The following is a 24,543-nucleotide window of genomic DNA, read 5'->3' as shown; positions in this document are numbered from 1 at the left end:
TCATTATTTATAAATGTATGTTTTATTAATAGTATGATTAAATAATTTTGAAATTATAAATAAATTTATGTAATATTTAATTTTGATATTGTTATAAAATGCATGTCCAAGGATATTTTGGTAAAATACAACCATCCTACATAAATCCTCACAAATCTCTTCATTTTGTGAAGAATGAAAAAAAAATCACTCACCCTCTCCCCCATCCACTCCCCCACCCTCAAAACCCTTGAAACAAACACAAAAAACACCTCTTCCTCCTCCCCTATATAAACAAACACACCCTTAAGCTTGTCAATTTGCATAATATTTTTTTATAATATTATTTGTGTATTGAATATGATTAAATAATTTTATTCATTATTTCATCAATATCATATATTTACAAGTATAATTTTATATTTTATTTCACAATCCACATTAATATATAATTTTCATAGTATATTTCTTTATTTACTTGTAAAGGGTCAGGTGTTTCAGCCTACAATCCAATATAAATATATTTAGGATGAACTAATCATTTAAGTTCCTTAGTTTGCATAAATTCATTCTGCAAAACTGAAAACCAAAATTTGAAACTTTGTCAAGATTATTTCATTCTGTCTTGCAATTCACGTTATTTTTTTTTCAATCTTTTGTTGTTTTATAATATTGTTTATGTGTTGAATATGATTAAATATTTTTATTCATTATTTCATCAATCCATATATTTATAACTATAAATTTATATTTTATTTCATTATCCACTTTAATATATATATTTTTTATTTACTTTGTGTATGTTTTATTATACTTTGTAAGATACTTTTATTATTTTACTTACTAGAACAAAAGCTCTAATAATATCTCTCTATATATATTTATAATTTAAAATTTTACAATTTCATGTCAAATCAACATGAGTGAAGACAATTTGGATGATCAGATGAGTCAGATTGCAATCTAATATAATATTGTGAAGGATGAGTTAATCATTTAAGTTTGTCAGTCTGCACAAATTCATTATGCAAACTTAAAAACCAAAACCTAAAACTTTTTGCAAGTTAGTTCATCTTGTCTTCCAATCCACATTAATTTTTTTTTTCAAACTTTTTGTTGTTTTATAATATTGTTTGTGTTAAATATTATTAAATATTTTTATTCATTATTCATCAATCCATATATTTACAATTATAAATCTATATTTTATGTCATGATCCACTTTAATATATATATTTTCATATTATATTTTATTTATTTATTTTGTATATGTTTTATTATACTTTACAAGATCCTTTTCTTATTTACTTTCTAGTACAAATTTTAATTTTTCTTTAATTTGTTTTTAATAGTTTAATGTTTTACAATTTTATATCACATCAACATGAGTGATGACAATTTGGATGAGTGAGGTGAGTCAGACTATAATCCAATATAAATTGTGTAGGATGGGTTAATCATTTAAGCTTGTTAGTATGCATAGATTCATTTTACAAACTTTGAAACCAAACCTAAAACTTTGTGCAGGTTAATTCATCCTGTCATCCAATCCATATTAATTTTTATTCAATCTTTTATTGCTTTATAATATTATCTGTGTGTTGAATATAATTAAAATATTTTTGTTCATTATTTTATCAATATCATATATTTATAAGTATAAATCTATATTTTATTTCATGATCCACTTTAATATATATTTTTTCATTATATATATACATATATTTGTATATGTTTTATTATACTTTACAATATCATTTTCTTATTTACTTTATAGTACAAAATGCCTTATCATATTTATATTTATATTTTTCTTTAATTTGTTTTTTGTAATTTAAGATCTTATTTAAGATTTTTACAATTTCATGTCACATCAACATGAGTGATGACAATTTGGATGGGTTAGGTGAGTCAGACTGCAATCCAATATAAAACTGTGTGAGATGGGTTAATCATTTAAGCTTGTCAGTCTGCATAGATTCATTCTACAAACTTTGAAACCAAAACCTAAAACTTTGTGCAGGTTAGTTCATCCTGTCTTGCAATCCACATTAATTTTGTTTTTCAATCTTTTATTGTTTAATAATATTATTTGTGTGTTGAATATAATTAAATATTTTTGTTCATTATTTTATCAATATCATATATTTACAAGTATAAATCTATATTTTATTTCATGATTCATTTTAATATATATTCATAGCATATTTCTTTATTTACTTATAAAAAGTCAAGTGAACTCGTCTACATTTTAATATAAAATAGTGTGAAATGAACTAATCATTTTAGCTTGTCAATTTGCATATATTCTTTCTACCAAACTTGAAATCAAAATTCAAAACATTGTGTAGGTTAGTTCATTCTATATTGCAATCCACATTAATTTTTTTTTAATATTTTTTTGTTTTATAATATTATTTGTGTATTGAATATGATTAAATAATTTTGTTCACTATTTCATCAATAACATATATTTACAAGTGTAAATTTATATTTTATTTTACAATCCACTTTAATATATAGTTTTCATAATATTTATTTATTTACTTGTAAAGGGTCACATGTGTCAGTATACAATCCAATAAATTTTATTTGGAAAGAACTAATCATTTAAGCTCGTTAAATTGCATAGATTCATTATGCAAAAGTAGAAACCAAAATCTGAAACTTTGTCTAGGTTAGTTTATCCAGTCTTGCAATCCACATTTTTTTTTCCAATCTGTTGTTGTTTTATAATATTGTTTATGTGTTGAATATGATTAAATATTTTTTTTTATTTTATCAATCCATATATTTACAAGTATAAATCTATACTTCGTTTATTTAAATAAAATATTTGTGTTAGGCATCATTATGCAACTTGACATCTCAACTATGCTAACATCTCAAGTAATAACAATCATTTGTCATTACATGAAAAAAATTATTATTAAAAAGAAGAAGAAAGATTTTAACTAAAAAATGTATATCTTATTTCATTATCCACTTTAATATATATTTTTTATACTATATTTTTTATTTACTTTGTATATGTTCTATTATACTTTGTAAGATACTTTTATTATTTTAATTTCTAGTACAAAAGGTCTTATAATATTTATATTTTAATTTTTCTTTATTTTTTTATAATTTAAGATCTTATTCAAGATTTTACAATTTCATGTCAAATCAAGTGATGATAATTTAGATGGGTCAGGTGAGTCAGACTGCAATCCAATATAATATTGTATGGGATGAGTTAATCATTTAAGTTTGTCAGTCTCTACAAATTCATTCTGCAAATTTTGGAATCCAAACCTAAAACTTTGTGTAGGTTAGTTCATCCTATCATCAATCCATATTAATTTTTTATCTTTTATTGTTTTATAATATTATTTGTGTGTTGAATATAATTAAATATTTCTGTTCCTTGTTTTATCAATATCATATATTTACAAGTATAAATCTATATTTTATTTCATAATACACTATAATATATATTTTTTCATATTATATTTTATTTATTTATTTATTTTGTATATGTTTTATTATACTTTAAAAAATCCTTTTCTTATTTACTTTCTAGTACGAAAGGTCTTATAATATTTATATATTTTTTATTTTTTTTAATATTTTTTATTTAAAATTTTATAATTTCATGTCAAATCAACATGAGTGATGACAATTTGGATGGGTCAGGTGAGTCAGACTACAATCCAATATAATATTGTGTGGGATGAGTTAATCATTTAAGTTTGTCAGTCTCCACAAATTCATTCTTCAAACTTTGAAATCAAAACCTAAAACTTTGTGCAGTTTAGTTCATCTTATTATCCAATCCATATTTTTTTTTGTTCAATCTTTTATTGTTTTATAATATTATTTATGTGTTGAATATAATTAAATATTTTAGTTCATTGTTTTATCAATATCATTAATTACAAGTATAAATCTATATTTTATTTCATGATCCACTTTAATATATAATTTTTATTTATTTTGTATATGTTTTATTATACTTTATAAAATCATTTTCTTATTTAGTTACTAGTACAAAAGGTCTTATAATATTTATATTTATATTTTTCTTTATTTTTTTTTATAACTTAAGATCTTATTTAAGATTTTACAATTTCATATCAAATCAACATGAGTGATGACAATTTGGATGGATCAGGTGAATCAGACTGCAATCTAATATAATATTGTGTGGGATGAGTTAATCATTTAAGTTTGTGAGTCTGCACAAATTCATTAAATAAACTTAAAAACCAAAACCTAAAACTTTGTGCAGATTAGTTCATCCTGTGGTAAAATGAGTAAATTATATACCAGTGGTAAAAGACATTTTAGAGTACACATTATTGAATTATATAAGATCAATATTATTTACATAATTTTGAATAAGACATTTGAATGTATAATAAATATATTTTTACTATTTTAAACATGTTATTTTTTTTTTAAAATGTAGAAGGACATAAATAAAGCGTGTAGGAAGAAAAAGTCTATATAAGAGGAAAATTACAAGAGTCTGTAGTGGATTTTTTTACACCCTTATAATTTTCTCACTTTACTCTTCTGATTTATACAAAAAATAAATTTTAAATTGTGTAATTTTAAGGTAAAAATAATTTTAAATTATATAATCTTAAAAAAATTATTTTTGAATTTTACAATCCATAAATTTTTTATTTTTTAGATTGTTCAATTCGAAAGTAATATTTTGCATGAAAAAAAATTAAAATCTGACAATCTAAAAGTTGTTTATTGTATCTTTGGATCAATTATCTGATTTTTTTTTCTTTTCAAATTGTGCAATATATATGTATGTCATTTTTTGCATGAATTATTTATTTTTTCAAATTTCACAATAGGTAAGTAATTCTTTCATAAAAGAAAACTTTATATATTTTGTTAGGCGAGAGTTTTTTAGAATCCACCATTAAGAAGTCATTTTTTGAATTTTTGGATTATGTAATATGAAAGTTTTTTATAGAAAAAATGACTCATAAATTGTATAATATAGAAGTGTCTTCTAAATTGTACAATTCAAAACATTGTTTTTCTTGAATTCATTCACGACAAAACAAATAAATAAGAATGATGTCATGATAAAGAATCAAAGACAATAACAAAAATATGGTAAGAGACAATTTGATCTTTTAACCACTCCATCTCCATGAAGGTCCACATGAAAGTGTGAGACTAAAAAAAAATATGACTTACCTTACATTTACAATGGTTTGCATGTTGCTCTCGAGCTTAACTTTCATTTCAAATAAAAAATTACAAAAATAAACCTTAAAAGTAATGTGATATAATAAAATTTACAAAAATTAAAAATATTTTATAGATAAATTAGACCATAATTACTTTTATGTTTATAAATAGAAAATGCCATTTTATTAAAATAAAAATTACAACAAAATCTTAAAAATAATGCAGTACAGTGAAATGACTATTGGTAACAAATATTCTAAATAGTATCAAATACATTTTGAGATTATTTATTTTAAAATACAATCAACTGTATGAACATTTTGAGATAGGTAAAATATATATTTTACAATAGCCATTTTAAGAATATGTAAAAATAGTATTATTTACATAATTTTGAATAATAAATTATAGAAAAAATATATTCCATAATTATATTTATGCTATAAGACAAGTTCAGAACACATAATTTAAAATAATATTAAACACACTTTGAAATACTAAGATATTTGAAATGATAATTCTATAAAAATGATAAAAGACATGTTGAAATACTAATATATTTGAATATATATATATATATATATATATATACTATTTTAAAATGTTTAAAAAAAAAATAACTTGATTTTTTTTAAAATATGGAGGTACATAAATAAAGTGTAAAGTGGAAGAAGAAAAAGGCTGAATTGAAATGGGGAATTAGAAGGGGTCCAGTAAACATGCCTTGCAGGGAATTTTTTTCTGTACCCCATGCTTTCCATATGCACCCATAAATGTTAAAATGCCAAATTTTGACCGTTATATTAAATGGCAATGAAGGAGAATTTGTGGGTATTGTGTTCTTGCGTTGTTTTGGTACATTGATTTGTGTTAGGGTTGAGAAGATTTTGGTAAGATTGAGCTGAAATAACATACTGAATTTTGAAGATAAAGATGGTGGCAGAATGGTTACATTTTCACTATTCCCCTTTCTTATATATAATGGCTATGTTGTCTCAACATTAAGAAAATAAATATTTTAATTTTTTTAATATGTCAAATATCAATAAAAAAATTATAATTATATAAATATTAAATTAAAAATACAGAACAAAATTGAATAAATGTTAAATAATTATAAAAAAGAGTAAATATGATAAAATGTGTTGATTCAATTAAATTGAGAACTGCATTTAGTATTTGAATGAAATCATAGAAAGAAAGATGTGTAATTAAGATAGTGATTAGAGAGAAAATATTTGGATGAAAATCTGAGTAAGTTTTTGTAAATATCTAACTAGTCATCAAAATGATGAGAGATAATGAAATGTTACTTTAGCATAAAAGATATATAGTAAAAATTAATATTTTATATAATTGAACACTTGAAATTAAGAATCAAATCAAATATTTTTATGTAAAAAAATATATTAAAAAAAATAAAAATAATCAAATGTGTTCTTTAAAAACTATTTAATTCAATAAAATTGATATTTGTGTTTTTTTGAAATGCCATATACCACAAAGAAGACTATACAGAAAATTAAGATTATGAGTAAAAAAAAAACACTTTGAGAATGAAGTGAACTTTGTACAATTGAAAAATAATAAAAATAATTGTGTAAAAAAATAGAAAAATTACACTAAATAAAATAATAAATATATGTTTTTTAAATTATTTAATAAATTGTGAATTAATCATTTTTAATCTTTCAAATAAGTTATTATTTAATGATTTGTTGTACTAGTAGTTATTTATATATTTTTATATACTTGTACCACACTTTTATGATTTTTTAAATACACCAAATTAATTATAACTATTTATAAAAAATTATAAATACCTTTTTCATCTAACAGTTCATAAGGACTTTTTCTCTTTCTCTCTCTCTTTCATTTATAGATTAAAATAGCATTTTTATTGTCAACTGACAACATTTTAGGCATGCACAGAAATTTTAAATATTTCTTATAAAAATTTAAGTTGTATTTTATTTAAAACAATTTTAGACATAAAAATGTACTTTTCGTATTCTTTATCCACCTTTCTAAAAATTTACCTATGGTATATAGTAAGGAAAAATTAATATTTTTAATTATTTCTTCAACCTAAAATAATTATTAAAATATAAAAAATTAATATTAATTATTTAATGTTTGTATATGTCTCTAAATTTATGGATTGAAAATTTGTTAAATTGTTTTGATGTATTAAAAAAAAATAATGGATGCAATACAAGAAAATTATTAAATGGAAGTCAATTTTAAAAATAAAAAAAATTAGTCTATTGACAAGATTAAATATTATTTTTTAAATTAAAAATAATATTGACATCTAAAGTAATTTTTATTATTAATAAATTTATAAATTTTTAAATTGATATCTAATTAGTTATAAAAATTTTAGTTATCAACTACTTTAATCTTTAAAATACTATATAATTTAATTAATTATTATTTTTTATTATTATTTTTTATTTAATAATTTTCTTATAATAAAATTTAATTTCTTATTATTTTAAGTTACCTGAATGTGTATGAAATCTGCATTAAAAATAGTAAATTTATCTTTATGATCATTAAAAGGTTATGATAACAAGTCTGGTATGTTAATTAATTATATAACGATATAATAGAATATTTCATGGATCATAGTTTTGTTAAAAGTTATATATTCACTAGTGCAAATAATGCGTAGTACACTGGTTATAGGAGACATATTACACTAGTTTTACTATATTACACTAGTTTTATTACTGATTTAAATCTCAACGATGTAAAATATTAATTACATATTACATTGGTCGTAAAAACCAGTGTAATATGTACCAAAATTTGAATAAAATAATTGAAAAATATAATAGTATAAGAGACATATTACACTGGTTGTACGTCCTAACAGGTGTAATATGTGCTTCAGAGTTCCATACTCAGTCCACATATTAACTCTTAGGACATATTACATCGGTTGGAACCAGTGTAATATGTCTAGCACCAAATTAAGTTTTTTAAAACATTTTTTTAAATAACATATGACACCGATTGGTCCTTACAACCAGTATAATATATGTCAAATATTTAGGCAGAAGGGTCTTCTCAAGGAAGGAGGGGGTGTCCAAGTCAAGGTCCCATAACCCTTTTTCCTTGGAGCTCGTGCCCTCATCCTCTTGTACCACCATCATGTCGCGAGTCTGGGTTGGACTCGCTAAGGTAGTGCGGTGGGAAGGGGCACGCCCATTTGAGTGGGAATGCTCGAGAGGGGCGACTATGGCTTTCCTCTTCCTTTTGAAGACCAACCCAGAATTGGTCTCCTCATCATCTTTGGTAGAGGTTGGAACGACAGTGGTTGGAGCTTTGAGCTTAAGATCCTGAGGCGCTTGAGCAGCCGCCCTCATCCTCTTAGCCCTCTTCGCCAGCTCTTTCTTGTAAATCTTAGCCAACATACTATCTGCAAAAGAGGACAAGAGGTAGTTAGCAACAATAACAAAATTAGTCCTATCAAGAGTAGGGAATGAAGAGTACCAATATAAGCCTATAGAGCCTCGAGGATGAACTCTCTGCTTATGAGAAAGACAATGTCGAAGACCAACTTTAAGCTTGACAATAATTGGCAGACCTCCTGGTCGCGCTGAGGTAGATTTTCTTGGTGCCGAGCACCTTGGAAGCGTGGTTTTTTGGTCTAGTACAAAGGAAACCCATCCAGAAGGGTTTGATCCCTTTTGTTGCAGCGTATCTTCAAAAATTTACCTTTAAAGCCCTTATAGGACTGTTGGAAGAGCGACAACAATGCCCTTCCAAACACCTCATTGAAGGATACCCGAAGCTAGCGACCTAGGTGTTTGGCCTCAAAGAAATACAAAATGACTTCAATAGATGGCAAAAGGCCAAACTGCGTGCAAAGGATAATGAAGCCCCAAACAAATGGCCAGTTGTTTGGGTGTAGCTGGGCAGGGGATACATTGATTTCGGTAAGGAGTTCTTTTTCGAAATTGAATAAGGGAAGATGAAGAATAATCCTTTTAAAAAGGTGACATAGAAATAACAAAATGGACCCTCAGGATCCGAGGACTTATCATAACAAACGGCTTCGTCCTCTCTACATGAGATTATACTAAGAGATCTATCATTCTCTTTCCCAAAATTGCATTCATTCTCTCCAAGGGCCATTATACGCTCACGGTAAATGTATATTAAGGTTGTTTTTAAACTAGAGGGGGGTGGATGATTGAACACACAGGTTTATATTTGTGAACCGGTATAAACAACCGATTGTTTTTCTGGTGTTGTGCTTATTTGATTTGTGTTTATGGCAAACTGAATTCTAATTCAAGTTTTCTCGAAGTAATTTCATTCTAGACTTAAAATTTTGCGAAAACCCTCTTTAAACCATTCACCCCCTTTAGTTTAAAGCCATACATTTTAACAATTGGTATCAGAGCTTGGTTCTTGAATTTTATTCAAGTGTGATCCTAAAACTGTTTTTAAATGGCTGATAGACTACCTTTTGGGGAAGGTGCTTCAATCAACAGACCACCTCTGTTTTGTGGTTTGAACTACCAATTTTGGAAAGTCAGAATGGAAATCTTTGTAGAATCACTTGACAAAGGTATTTGGGATGCAATTGAAAATGACCCCTTTGTTCCAAAATTTGAAAAAGATGGATCTTCCATTGAAAAACCTTGGTCTCAATGGACTGATTCTGAAATCAAGAAGGCCAAATTTGATTGCATTGCTAAAAACATAATAACTTCTCCCTTGAATTCAGATGAATTTTTCAGGGTCTCTCAATGCAAATCAGCAAAGGAAATGTGGGACACCTTGGAGGTAACTCATGAAGGTACCAATGAGGTGAAAAGAGATAGAAAACATACTCTAATCTAAGAGTATGAAATGTTCAGAATGCTCAAGGGTGAGACAATTGCTGAAGTTCAGAAAAGGTCTTGGCAACCTAAGGTAACTGCTATATCTGAATCTAAAGATCTAACATCATTGAGTATGGCTTCTTTGTTTGGCAAGCTTAGGGAACATGAGTTAGAAATGAATCAACTCAATGTTCAAGAAAGTGAAGACAAGCATGTAAGGAGTATTGCCTTAAAAGATGTCAAGCACAAAAGCAAGCAAGAATCCAGTGATGAAAGTGATGAAGAGAACCTTAGTTTGCTATCTAGAAAGTTTAGCAAATTCTTGAAAAAGAACCGCAACAAAGACACCAACAAAGAAAGGTATGGAAACAAAAATTCCAATGATTTTAATTCCAATAACTATACCTGTTTTGGTTGTGGTGAGCAATGGCACATAAAGGCAGATTGCCCAAACAAAGAAAGCAAGGAGAAGAAGTCAAGCTACAAAGAAAAGGAGGAAAAGTAAAAAAGGGCCTACATAGCATGGGATGAGAATGAAGTCTCTTCATCAAGTGAAGAAGAAAAGGCAAACATATGCTTGATTGTTGAAGGAGATGATGAGTCTTGTAGCTCAAGTGAAGTAAGTTCATGTGCTTCTTTAAATGAAGAAAATTATAGTGAATTGCTTGAAGCTTTCAAAAGGAAAATCCAACTTTGAGAATATCTTGGCATCTCAAATTTGTGTTTTTGGAAGAGCTAGATTAGGTTTTAATCCACAAAACAAGCAAGATAAGTTTTCAAAGAATTTTCCAAAACAACCAGTAAAACAACCGATTGTTAAGTCGAAACAACCGGTTGTTACATGCTTTTATTGCATGAAGAAAGACCATTCTGTTAGATTCAGAAAAATAAGAAAATTTTATGTTCCCAGAGGCTTTATGAAATGGATTCCTAAAGGTTGTGAGGTTTCAAACGATAAAAGTAAACCATGTGGACCCAAATTTGTAAGGGGACCAAACCTTGTTGCTTGAATTTATGCTTATGTAGGGAATCTAGAGGAATATGTAGAACTGAGTCATCTGATCAGGTTCTTGGAAGAAAAAGACTAACATTGAAGCTGAATCAATGTTATGTATCAGTCCAAGGCTCTCAATAGTCAAAAGAGGCTTGTTGATCAAAAGGCATATGACTCATTGAAGGAACATCATAAAGGATAAGACCTTCCTTATCTCTATCTTTAATTCCTTCTTAAATTCATATTCCTGCTTAAATATCTCTTTTAAAATGTTCAAATATATCTGGTTTGAATCCTTTCTGCTCATGATTAAAAATTCAAAATCTGTTTTGTTGTTGCAGAAAAACAACCGATTGTTTCTTTGAAACAACCGATTGTTTTGTATCTGACAGCACTGTGAAAGAATGGATTTAATTTCTTTTTAATTTCTGTCTGTTGCAGATATCAATTACGAAAGGATTTGGGTCAATAAAGCTGTGTTGAAAACCTGTTTATGTTCTGAAGGAAGTTACAACATGTCATAAAGGAATATATTCCAAAATCTTGAAAATTTAAGAGCTTTTATGACTAGTCAAAGATCACATGTGATGACCATGTGATTTTCTGCTTTTTCTGACGTTTTCTTTGCAGGTCTTGGTCAAGTTTTTTCTCTCTGAAAAACTGAAATCCACTCACATCATTGAATGCAGTTTAGTTTTGTGTTTTCTTTAAATTCTGTTGCAGCTGTTCACTCTCACAAGAACAACCAATTGAGCCATCTCTTGCAACAACTCTTGCTCTCCTTGTGTGAGTCTTCTTTGCCCCTTTTTTCTGTTGTCATGGAATCAACTCCTCCTACATCAAAGAGGGTCAAAACCAGAGTAGTGAGATCTGGAGGGAGATTAGAGGGCTGGTTTTCTAGAGACAATGAGCTCATTGAAAGGTATAGGTTTGAAACTAGCACAAAGGTGATAAACAACCCGAAAGTTGTTTCCTTTGATTGGCTGAAAAGCCAGAAGCTAGACAATGTGAGGAAGTTGCTCAAAGATCAATCTCTAAGAAGATTCCTGGAGATGAAGGGAAACATCTACCCTGACTTGATTCGGGTGTTCTACACCAATCTCAAGTTTGAGGGAAATAACTTTGTTTCTCATGTGAAGGGAGTTGACATGGAAATCACTTATGATGTGTGGACTACTGTTGCAGGTTTGAAATATGCTGGCCTAAGAATCAACAAGGGAAATCTTAGAGTAGTGGAGGATTTCAACAAAGTCCAATACTACAAGAGTTGCTTGAAGAATCAAAATGCCCAAGTAAGAACTTGTTCGATTGGAGGCTTAAAGCTAGATGAAAGGTTGCTTGCTCTTATTGTAACTTGGATTCTTACTCCAAGGGGAAGCAATCATTCTGTCCTAACAGAAGAAGACCTAGTGTACATCTACTGCATCATGAAGAAGATCAAAATCAACTGGATCCACATCATCAAAGAGCACATGCAAAAAGCCATGAGGTTAAGTGATTATCACTATCCCTATGCTGTTTTGATCTCTAAATTTCTGCTTTATTTTGAAGTGAATCTGGAAGATGAGACATCTGAGCTTGTCAAGTCAACACAAGAGATGAACAATGGCTCTCTTAGCAAGATGGGATTCACCAAAAATAAGTGACAAATGGGTGAGCAAAGATGGTGATCATGGTGCCTCATCAAGTGCTGCAACTGCTGATTTTGATGAAGAAGATCAAGCTGCTGACATGAATTTTCATCAAGAAAGGCAACTTGAAACCAATCTAGGTGCTGGAACTAGTGCAGGGAATCAAGGAGATGAAATGCCATCCATGTCTTCTTTTGAAAGATACATGATCAATAGGCTTGATGGATTTGTCGAGAATCAAAGAAATCTTCATGATTTGTGTGTAAGCAACTTCCAGAGTATAGACAACAGGTTCAATAGCGTGGATACACGGTTCATGACCTTGGATGAACAGATAAAAGATGTTCAGAATCAGATCTTTGAACTCCAGTATGGTAAGGAAGATTAAAGGAAAAACAATCGGTTGAATTCACGAGACAACCGATTGTTTTTGGTCTTGTATCAGTTTAATTGCTTCTGTTTTAAATTTTTGTACGATCTGGAACAATTATCTTTTTATCTCTTATTTTTGTCTATTTGTGAAGACAAATAGGGGGAGATTTATGTTGTGTTGTCTTTCGTTATCTTTTAATTTCTGCAAAACTCTATGTGGTTTAAGGATGTTTAAGTAAGCCTTATTTCTGCTGGTTTTAGCACTGCTGATATACTGTTTCTGATTTTACTCTAACCCTATATCAGAGATATTGTGCTTTGCTTAAACTTTGTCTTGCAAGAACTGCTTCAGATTCAATCAAATCCAACTCAAGCAACCAGGGATTTGTCTTCATCAAATAAGGGGAGATTGTTGAATTAAGTGTGTTCAAGCTTTGAAGAATCCAAACCCTTTGAAGGATGATGGAAGGTTGGATGTGCTTGCTGTTGCTGAGCTGTCTTTAGATAGGATCTGTGGTAGATTATGTGTGTAAATCCACTCTTGATTGAATACAAAGCTTAAGCATTCTCAAACCTTTTAAAAGAAAAGTGTTTTTCAAACTAAGTGAAAAACAACGTGTTGTTTTGTTGAAACAACTGATTGTTTTATACTTAGGTGTTTTTAGAAAGGTTGAAAACTATTTTTGATGGTTGACTTGCTGTCAAACCAAAACAACCAATTGATTCGAGCATTCAACCGATTGTTTGTTTTGGGACCATAACAGAAAATTGTTTTGTGCTTTGACTAAGCATTAAATAATTTTATAACTGAATACGCTCCAGTTCTAAATGCTTTGACCAGTCTTTGAATGCAATAAATAGTTTGTTCAGATTATGTAACAAACAACAACTTTGTTTTAATCAAAGAAAAATAGATTTGAGTTTTTCACTGATTTTGCTTTTGAAGAGTTGGAGATTGCTTTTGAGATTGCTTGGATCAAAAAGAGTGTGACATAGGATTTTCATCTTGTATTGATTTCAGATCTTTTATGTAACAAGTGTAATCCTTTGTACCTTTGAAGAAACTCCGTGTGTGAAGCTGAGAAGTGCTGTGTGTTCTTGAGGTTGTCAAGATCAACATTCTTAGTGGTGTTGTGCTGAGCCAAAGGAAGTGTGTGTCTTGAGGGGATTAAGGTCACTTCTTTGGTGGTGTTGTAAGTAATCTAGGGTTGATTGCTTAGTGGATTCCCCAGTGGTTTCTGGGAAGACTGGATGTAGCTCTTGGTTAAGAGTGAATCAGTATAAACCTGTGTGTTCAATCTCTCTATCCTTTGAACTCTTTAATTTCAGTTTTATATTTGTGAACTGGTATAAACAATCGATTGTTTCTGCAAAACAACCGATTGTTTTTCTGGTGCTGTGCTTGTTTGCTTTGTGTTTTTGGCAAACTGAATTATGATTCAAGTTTTCTCGAAGTAATTTCATTCTAGACTTAAAAGTTTGCGAAAACCCTCTTTAAACCATTCAGCCCCCTTCTAGTTTAAAGCCATACATTCTAACAGAGGTCTCCTCTAAGAGGTTTGGAGGTGCCCAAGGGTACAAAGCTTTGTAATCCATTGTAGAGGTATATCTAAAATGAAAACAAAAGAAAAATATAAACACACATTCAAGCCAAGCAAAGCAAGTAAGTCACATGCAGGGATAAAGATACACTCCATATTCAAGCAAAGCAATCAATAAATATAACAATCATCATGGACGGAAAAAAGTAAATCCAAACAAACCCCAACTCAGGCAATATGGTCATTATAATCACGAAGGCTTTAATCAAGTAGTGATGCAAGTGTAAAGTGATGAGTTGTTGAAAGGAAGTACCTTTTTGCAATAATAAATCGAAGACTACGAAGGTTTATGGGTGTTCAAAGGAGTGTGCAGAGGAAGTTTGAAGAGCGCGAGGGTTTTGCAAGAGTTAAAGAAATGAAACAATGAGTGGTAGTGAGTTTTCGAATGTTGGCTTATACGTGTATGGGAATGTCAAACGACAATGCTTTCCTGCCATTGATGAGAGTGCCACATGTACGTTTGAGATTGAGTGTGGTGAGATGTCACCTCATAAACGCTTTGTGCGCCGCAGCACACCTACTCACTGAGAAATTGCTAGGTAAGTCGCTAGAGCGCTCGAAAAGCCTCTTTGCTTAGCCAAGCTCAGCTTGAGCCTGAGGGGCTTGTGTATTGGACAGAGTGCTCAGTGCTCAGAACTTGGTGCACAGTGTGGGTAGGTCAGCTCGGTTGTTGGGCTTATAAAGTGGATCATGAGTTTGACCCAGTTATGTTAGTAAGCCCGTTGGAGAATAATTGAAATAATATTTTTATACGCTAGTATAAGGTTATTAGTAAAAGATATTTCTTATCCTAAGGGTGTGTGTTAGTGCATGTAGTGGTTAAGTCACGTAAATATATTGTAACCCAAGTGTGCGTTTAGGGCACGTAGTGGTTAAGTTGCATGCATCGTGAAAGATAACGTTGCACCATGGGTAATGGTGCCCACATAAACAAAATATTTTCCTATAGTTAGTACTTGAAGATAAGTGCCTCGTTAGTAGTTGGTTTTTTTGTTGTTATTTTATGCTCTCATTAGAGATAAAATTCTTTTCTATTATAGCACTCTGAGTGGAGGTGCCCATAAACAAAATGTTTTCTGTTACGTATGTTTTCGGTTGAGGTTAGATTCTCATGAGAGAAAGCTATTACAAGAGATAAACTATAAAAGGGGCTTGAGACCCCATGTTAAGGTATGTTGTTTCTGAGATTGAAACTGAATAATTCTTTAATTTTAGTAAGCTCTTACTGACTTGATCAGTGTAATCAACAGGTAGGGTCCCCTCTGTTTCAAACAGAGCCACGTTCCAGTGCAACAAGACGTAGAACAAATTCCAGATAAGACATACCAGAGTTAGAGTTTGTCACCAGAGTCAACCGACGAGAAAGTTAACCAACGAGAACAAGAACAATTTAAATTTCTCAAAAAAATAGTTGAGAAATGTTTAAGAGTTCTTTTGGTCTTCCGCGCTAAAAAAAAATAATTTTCATCAATAGAATTATATAATATAAACATAAGTTTAATAATAATAATAATATTAAATTAAATTCATAATTACTTAATTGTACTCACCTAATCTGCAAACCATATATTATTTCTTTTGTATTAAAAACCGATAAGACCGTTAATGCATCTCGAGCTAGAAAAATCAATTATGAAAATAATATTATAGTTATAAAACAAGTGTTCGAATTAAACAAGTGTTTGAATTAATGCAATTCATCCTATAAATATGAAAACCAGTTGACTAATTACATTTACATTCTTTCTTTTCCTTTTATGTCAAACAAACTATTTAATGATGACTAGGTGCAACTTTATTAATAGAATTGTTGACATTAATTAGAAAGTAATAACTACATTAAATAGTTTGGAGATTTCTTCACATTCATAGTAAGCCAGCGTTATAGGAAATGAACAAAGCAAAAGGAGTCAATAAGTTAATGTACGCGTTACAAGATTAGAATAAAATCAATACTCTTTAAATAATTAGTAATTACAACAATTTTCAAATTAAAGACAGTAAAAAAAAGACAGTTACACCTTCATTCTTACGCGTCATCCATCCTTCATTTGCATAGTTAATATGCACACATGTTAGAGGATAAAAATATCATAATAATCATTTAGCTACTTTTCAATCATCAGTTTCCCAATAAAAAATATTTATTTTTAGCTGTTATTTTTAAATTTTAAAACAACATAATTGTTTAACTATACCCTGATTTAATTACTATGAAAAGAAAAAAAAATAATTATGACAATAGAGATAAAAAAAAAGTATAATAGCTACATTGAATAAAAAAGTGAAAAAGGTATAATGAATAGCTTAAAAAAAGAAAGGATTTTCTTGATTTGGAAAAAACAAGTTTAGATATAAATGAACATAGGGGGTATATATGATGTATGTGTAAAAAATTGGAATTATTAAAGTTTAAGATTAATTTATCTTAACTAGTGTAAAGTTAAGTTTTGATTTAGCATGTTGTGGATATTGTATTGAGTGATACCGAAAATAAGTTTGTTGATAGTTGAAGAGGAGTAGATGTTTGGTGAAGAAAAGAAAAGTGAAAGGAATGAGTGTTGAAGAATTGATGAGTGAGAATGGGCTTAAAAGAAGTTTGGGAGAGGATTTGGGGGGAAGTGGGAAGAGATAAAAAGGAAGAGGGTATTAATAATAAAGCTTAGTTGGAGTTAATAATATCATTAATTGGTTTCTCAAAAACACCTGTGCATGGTGTCCAAGTGGAGTGCTGAGCGAGTTTGGGAATCCACATATGACCTCAGAAGTGAAGCAACTGTACAAGTAAAGAAACAGCAAAATTCGCAATTATACTCTGCTGCGCGCCCCTCAGGCGCAAAAAATAAAAAATCAATCACGTGGTTCATATCCCCTCCATCAGGCCAACTTCCATTCAAATCAAATCACCATGTGCTCACCTTATCACTCAATTTGCCACTTGGCTCATTCTCAGTGAAGGAGTGCAGCATGCATAAACACACATCACCACACACTAGAATTCGAGAAGTAGCTGTTTTCAGATACAGCCCATGCAATGCACCCCAGTTTTTTTTAAGTTTGAAGTGCAAAGAGAGAACCCTCCAACACACTCTTCTTCTTCCTCCTCTTCTTCTCACTGAAGAGAGAATGCGTGTGAGTGTGTATGTGGTAATGTGGTGGTGGTGGTGGTGGGTGTGGTTTTATTATAAGATGAAAGAAGGAGAGAGAGAAGGAGAGAGAGAGAGAGAGAGGGATAGAAATACAAAATGAAAAACGCCATTGATTTCTGTTGTAAGTTTTCAGAACTTTTACAACAGGTGGAGGGTGTTATCGAGCCCCATGTTTCCTGTGTCTTCACCATCCATCCGTCACTCCCTGCTTGGCCACTATCTAACCACCACCACCACCACCACAAGAGCGCCAACCCCAATGCGCAAACCAAACCCATCTTCCCTTAACCCTGGTTTGCACTCACCCCCTATTCACACGCAGCCACATTGGCCTCATTAACTCTTCTCTCTCCCTCCACATTATTGTAAGCAGCAGAAAGCGCCAAAACCAAAACCATCCATGAATCCGCTCCTCACATCTGGTCACCACTCTGATTAACCCACTAACCTAACACAACCCAACCCATCTACTAGAGAGAGAGTGCGTTCATTATATTATGGTAAAAGTAAAAGGAAGCAAGGGGAGAGGATGGGGTGAGACGTGAATGCAGGATAAACAAATGTCATAAAAACCAGACCCCTGTAATCACAAAAATCCTTGCCAAAAATAGAAAAACTCCAAAAAAAGAAAAAAGATATTGAGAGAGGGTGGGTTGGGGGAAGAGAAGAGTGAAAGAGAGTCCACCATTGATCTCTTTAACACCAAACCCCACACCCATTTCGTGATTGCCGAGCGTCGTCCATACCCGCCCCTATCTATCTATATCTGCCTGCACACACTCAGACTGAGAGAAAGAGAACCAACTACTACAGTCACAGAAAACCAAAAGCACTGTGTGTGTCTCTCTAAAACAACCAAAAAAAAAGAAAAAAAAAACCCTAAGCTAATGATGATGGATCAGCGACAGCGAGAGAAACTGCTTCACAAAACCGAGGCCTGTGCTTTCGTGGCAGGTGTTGATGCCGAGCTTCGACTTGTCGCCGCCCCAGGGGACATCACCAACACCAACAACGTTAACAGGATCATCAACAGCACCAGCAGCAACGTATCTCAATCTCACGGGTCGGGTCGGATCCACGACACCAACCACCTTGGTCTCGTCGCTGCGGTTACCAACCTCGGAACTGTTCACAGGAAGAAGAGGATGCCCCGGCAGCGAAGATCCACCACCACCTCCACCACCAACCCCACCTTGTTTATGCAGATGCACCACTTCGACAACCCTTTCTCCTCTAAGCACCACCAGCCTAATTTACCATCTTCAACTCCCTCCGCCTCCTCGCACGTGCCATCCTCCTCTCTCCACTCTGTTAAACCCTCCACTCCTCCCCCGCCTGCACGTGTGAGTTACCCCTTTTGCTCTTTTTTTTCTTGCTTCCTCCAATTCTTTACTCTCAAGATCTCATCTTGTCTTATAAATGTACCTCCATTCTCAATTGGGTTGTTGCTTTGTCTTTGCTAATTGTCTTGCTAGGATTTTTCTAACCCCATTTTCGGATCTCATAAATTAAGTGTTTTTTTGCAGGTTTTTTTTTATTAAAATTGGAATTTCATTTTAAAGTTTTTTTCCTTTAACTCCAAAACATTAATTAAAAAAGAATTGCATCTGAGTTTTATTCAACTTTTTGACGATTTTTTTAATGCTTGTGTTTGTTTGTCTCGTGAATCTCTATGCTTATTTAATGAGAGTTTTGGTTTTGTGATAATCTTTTCCAATGCTAAATGGAAAGTTCTTTATATACATACATAAATATACACACCTTTATAGTTGAGATTACTACTATATTTCCTTGATTGAACAGAGCACAATTTAATTGTTTGATCTTCAATTTGGGAACCATTACGGGGGAATGGTGAGAATGGACGGCAAAAGTGGCACTCCAGTCAAGAAATGAACTGTGTTTTTTATATTAAAAATTCCCCACCACCGAAAAAGAGACTAAAAGGAAACAGAATATATGAAGACAGAAGTTTAGAAAAGAATCTCTTGTGAAAACAAATTCAAAATGAAATGAGAGTGAAGACATAGGCTACCATATTTTTTTTTGGGAACTTAATTGAGTAGTGAAATATGGAGTCGTTCATCACAAGTCAAACATAGTTTGATCTTCTGGCTATAGCTTGCGAACATTGTAAATTTAGTGTCAGATTGGGTTACCAAAAAAGATATACAAACACAAAAAAATGGGGCACACTTTTATCACAGGGATCATGATGAGTATATAAGTACGGAATTAGCTTCATAATTGGGAAGTAGCCAATATAAATTTCATTCATCTTGTATGTTTATTTGGTAAATCTTTCTTATATTATCAAAAAAGAGATTATTGGACTTTCCTATGTTTCTGTTTTGAGAAACTTTTGGAATAGATGTTTGTGATGCTACTAAATCTATCTTGAACCTTTGGTCCCCTATTAATTGCAAGATTGCCATATATAGGTACTTACCTCTATGTTAATTAATATTCTTCCTTGGAAGGCGAAATTCTTACTTTATATTGTGTAGAATTTTATTTTTTTAAAAAAAATTGATGATTAGTGGATATTGACGGCTTCATATTTGGGAAATTGTGTAGTTCAAGACATCCATATAAGGCATGCTGGACAATGCTTTGGGTACTCTGCCTCTTTACGACTATTAGCATATGGACCTGATGTCCTTATACAGGACATGATGTCGTTCATGTCTTACACCAGAATTGCATGTTTTCTCATAATTAATTATAGTTTTCTCCATCTTTTACTGACTTTTCTTAGGTGAGTGTCCCGTTCCAAATTGGTTTTATATGAGATTGACTGCAGAAATTGTTTTATGTTCTTCTAGGAAATCAATCATAGAAACTTGAGGTTCCTTTTCAAAAAGGAGTTGAAGAACAGTGATGTTAGCTCCCTAAGGAGAATGATTTTGCCAAAGGTTTGGTCTATCTCCCAATACTTGTCTCATCTTGTTTTCTATTCTAATATGAGCTTATAATAATAATTATAATAATAATGAATAAAATAATTGTTACTTGCAGAAAGCAGCAGAGACTTTCCTTCCAGCACTGGATTCAAAAGAAGGAATTTTGATGAACATGGACGATAAAGATGGTACTCATGTGTGGAATTTCAAGTACAGGTCTGCTATGTACATATATACTTGGTTTATCCAAATGTCAGAAAATAAACTAAATTGCATGGTCACATTATTATTTTACGAATATTAGTTGTTTTCGAATTCATAGTATCGAAAATTTGATTTGAAATGCAGGTTTTGGCCAAACAACAACAGTAGGATGTACGTACTTGAAAACACAGGTAAACTTTCCATATATAGTACTTATTGTCTGACAAGGGCCAGAACAGATAAAATTTAAATAATTTTAGTAATGAAATATTGTTGTGTCCAATATTTTCAGGAGAATTTGTCAGCACACATGGTCTTCGATTTGGCGATACCATCGTGGTTTACCAACATATTGAAAACAATAACTATGTACGTGCCGCACAAAAAAATTGCATATTTATTTTTCCGCACAAAGTCTCGATTTTAGGAATCACAACAAAAATTCATAGTTATTTTTTTTGTCTTTAATAGAAAAGTATTTATTAAAAAGATTACAATACTATTTGAGTTATGAAATTATTTTTAATTAAGTTGATTTAATTTTTGGATTTGATTTTAAAAAAAAAAATATGTTTGGGATATTTGTTAGGCATTGGTAGTTGGATTGTTTAGTTGAGGTTGTGTTGTGAAACTATGTATATGCAGGTTATTCAAGCTAGAAAAGGCTCGGAGGAGGATGAATTTATGGAACAAAGTAGTGAGACAGTGGACGACATGTTCCTGAGTGACTTGGAGGTGAACAAACCAGGTTGTTTCAATATAAACTATCCTGCAGTGAATGATACTGGCATGTCCTTCATATATGACACTACTTTCTCAAATGACTCCCCACTTGACTTTTTGGGTGGATCAATGACTAATCTTTCAAGGATTGGACCAGTTGAAACCTTTGGTTCTGTTGAGAATTTGTCCCTTGATGACTTCTATTAAAGCATCACACAACCACAAACAAACTAACCTGCTGCCAAGACCACTTTCAATCTGTCTTTCTCTGTGTGGCTACTATAAAAGTGCTTCTTTCTTTGTTTTCCACTCATGAACATGGGAGGATTTTTTAGTAGAATAAAAGAGTAGCCAGTGAGCATGTTTTGTGTTCCTCTCTCTTCAACAACTGAGACTACTCTGTCATGTATTCCTTATATTTATTTCAAACATCTATATAAATTATCTTCATAATTCATAATATGCCATCTCATATATCTCTTAGGATAGCTCTAACTCTTCCTGTTTCATTCATTCTCCTCCTTCTTCAAGAATTGCTCACAAACAGTGCTTGAGAGCCTTCTAGCTGTTGTAATGCTTATGTACTTCAGTGCCTGCTGCATAGTGATATAGATTGACAAACCAGCAGATGTTTGGATAGAGTTGAAAGAAAGATTGTGTGTGACTTACAATTTTTATAGATTGTCAAAACTTCAAGAACACAACTTCAAGTAAGGAAAGTGTGTTGCATCTTGTTCATCAAGTAGATGATGGTTTGAATCTCATCTCTTTCATGTATGCACTGTTGTTAGATGATTGAAGGGTCTCATTGAGCATAAACACTACAAGAAACACAATTCAAGATAGCTGAGATTTTGCTAAATCCTTGTCAACACTGGCAATAACTTTTAGTAAGATGGAAAAAATACTTATCCATTCACTCAAAATATTATATGAATCACATGAAATTTTCACAGCAACCCTCTATCCAATGAAGTTTGCACACACAATAAGATACAACATACCATATTTATGTATCCACTATAACCTTTTATATCTATAGTTCATTTGTGTACAAAAATAATTGTTACATTGGATAACAATAGATTTTTTTTTTATTGTTAGAGTATTATATAGATAATTCTTTTTTTCCACTTTTAGTTAACATTTTAAGACCCTGATCTAAATTAGATTGAATAGACAATTATTTTTTTAGTTTAATTTTTTATACAGCAATTATAAAACCATTGCATATGAAAATTGTTGATATATGTCTAGCACTAACAAAGTTGTTCTCAAATGTTCGAAAATAAAAATTATATTCATATTTATTTAATGTTTTGTATTGTACTTTCATTTTAATGATAATCTTAATTTTAATATTTATTTTATTAATTAAATATTATAATTCAAAAAACTAATTATAATATATATTTTTTTCTATTATTAATTTTGAATTTTTTTTATAAATAATTACTTATGTTTAACCAACACCATAATTAATATAACGAAAGTCTCACAAGTATTTAACTATCTCTGTACTTAATTTTAAACTTAACTGAAAATATTGTAAGATATAAAATAAAACTAATAATATAATACATAATACAAAAAGTATAATAATATAAATTAAAAACTGTAATTAAAATAATTAATCTACAAATAAAATAAATAAACATGTCATTTAATTTTTAAAATAACAAGATAACAAACTCAAAATTGTGAAAATTATGTATTTAAAATCAATTAATACATCATTTTAAAAAAATAACAATATTTATTTAATAAAAATAATATTGATTAAAAAAATCATAAAGTATATTTAATAATATATATTAAAAATTATTAATTACAAATAAGAAAATTCAAGAAACAATAAATATTTAAATAGTTGCATAATCACATTTATTAATTTTTAATTTATATTTATTGTTATAATTATTATTAAAAATAATAATAAATTTTAGTATATTTATTTTTCAATTAAAAATATAATTATATTTTTTATTTATATATTTTATAGGAAAATAAAATTTTAAAACATAAATAGAAAAAAATTTAGTAGAAATTTTTTCAAACATCCAACATTCATACCTCACACAATTATAAATACCTCATCTTCTTGCTTCTCATTCCAATAATAATACACATACACATCTCCAATTAAACTCCATAGTTACTTTTAGCTATTGCTCTTTCTAAGCTCATACTTGCTTTCCTTCTTGCCTAGCTTCTCCTGCTATGCTCATCAATCAGTATAAAAGATTCAAATAATTTGCTTTTTTTTTTATGGATCATATCATATAACAATATGAACCAAAGTTAAGTTGAGTTGGTTCAACTAGAGTTAACTAACCAATTTATGCCTGGTTTTGGTGAATCGAAGGTGCAAGAATAAATACCGGGATCTCTTCTTCAGCAAATAGGTAATACATATATACAAACACAGTTTTTTATGAACTAATAATTTGGTTAAGTATAATTAATACATGTTTTGATGTTCAGACTGTAACCAAGCATGTGGTGAGAGGTGTCTTTTATTATCTCATCCAAATCTCTGCAAAAGAGTTTGTAAAAGCTGCAACTGCGTCCCACCTGGTACTTCTGGAAACCAATAAATGTGTCCCTGCTATGTTAGGTTAACTACTCATGATGGCAAAGACAAGTGTTCTTAGACTTCATCATACATAAATTTCATATTATATATATATATATAATGTGTTTTTGAGTGAAGAAATAATAATATTGAACCCTTTTTTCAATTATTGTTGGATCATCCGGTCTGCATTCCGTGATTATGTCTATTTAGATATTACAAAATTAAGAACTATGTGTGAATTTCTGATTACTTTTTCTTTATAGTGTGTACTTGTCTTCCTTTCCTTGTAATGTTTCATTGTTATACCAATGAGAAATATTATTTTATGCTTTCATCATTTTATTAATAGTAATTTCTTCTACGATA

The 24,543-nt window shown here is 30.3% G+C and overlaps 1 protein-coding gene across 1 annotated transcript; it reads left to right on the top strand.

Annotated features, from left to right (window-relative positions):
- The first annotated feature begins 18,392 nt into the window (after positions 1–18,392).
- LOC137815451 (B3 domain-containing transcription factor FUS3-like) lies at positions 18,393–22,057 on the top strand. Its single transcript, XM_068618579.1, has 6 exons — positions 18,393–19,112; positions 20,595–20,684; positions 20,788–20,888; positions 21,021–21,067; positions 21,169–21,245; positions 21,522–22,057. Exons 1-6 carry the CDS (start codon positions 18,657–18,659, stop codon positions 21,804–21,806), a joined length of 1,056 nt encoding a protein of 351 aa, XP_068474680.1. The 5' UTR covers positions 18,393–18,656; the 3' UTR covers positions 21,807–22,057.
- Positions 22,058–24,543: the final 2,486 nt, after the last annotated feature.

The sequence above is a fragment of the Phaseolus vulgaris genome, chromosome 1, assembly GCF_000499845.2.
Source record: "Phaseolus vulgaris cultivar G19833 chromosome 1, P. vulgaris v2.0, whole genome shotgun sequence".
In the NCBI taxonomy this organism is placed as follows: domain Eukaryota; kingdom Viridiplantae; phylum Streptophyta; class Magnoliopsida; order Fabales; family Fabaceae; genus Phaseolus; species Phaseolus vulgaris.
Note: the sequence above shows the minus strand (reverse complement) of the source record. Positions and strands in the feature narration are given on the sequence as shown.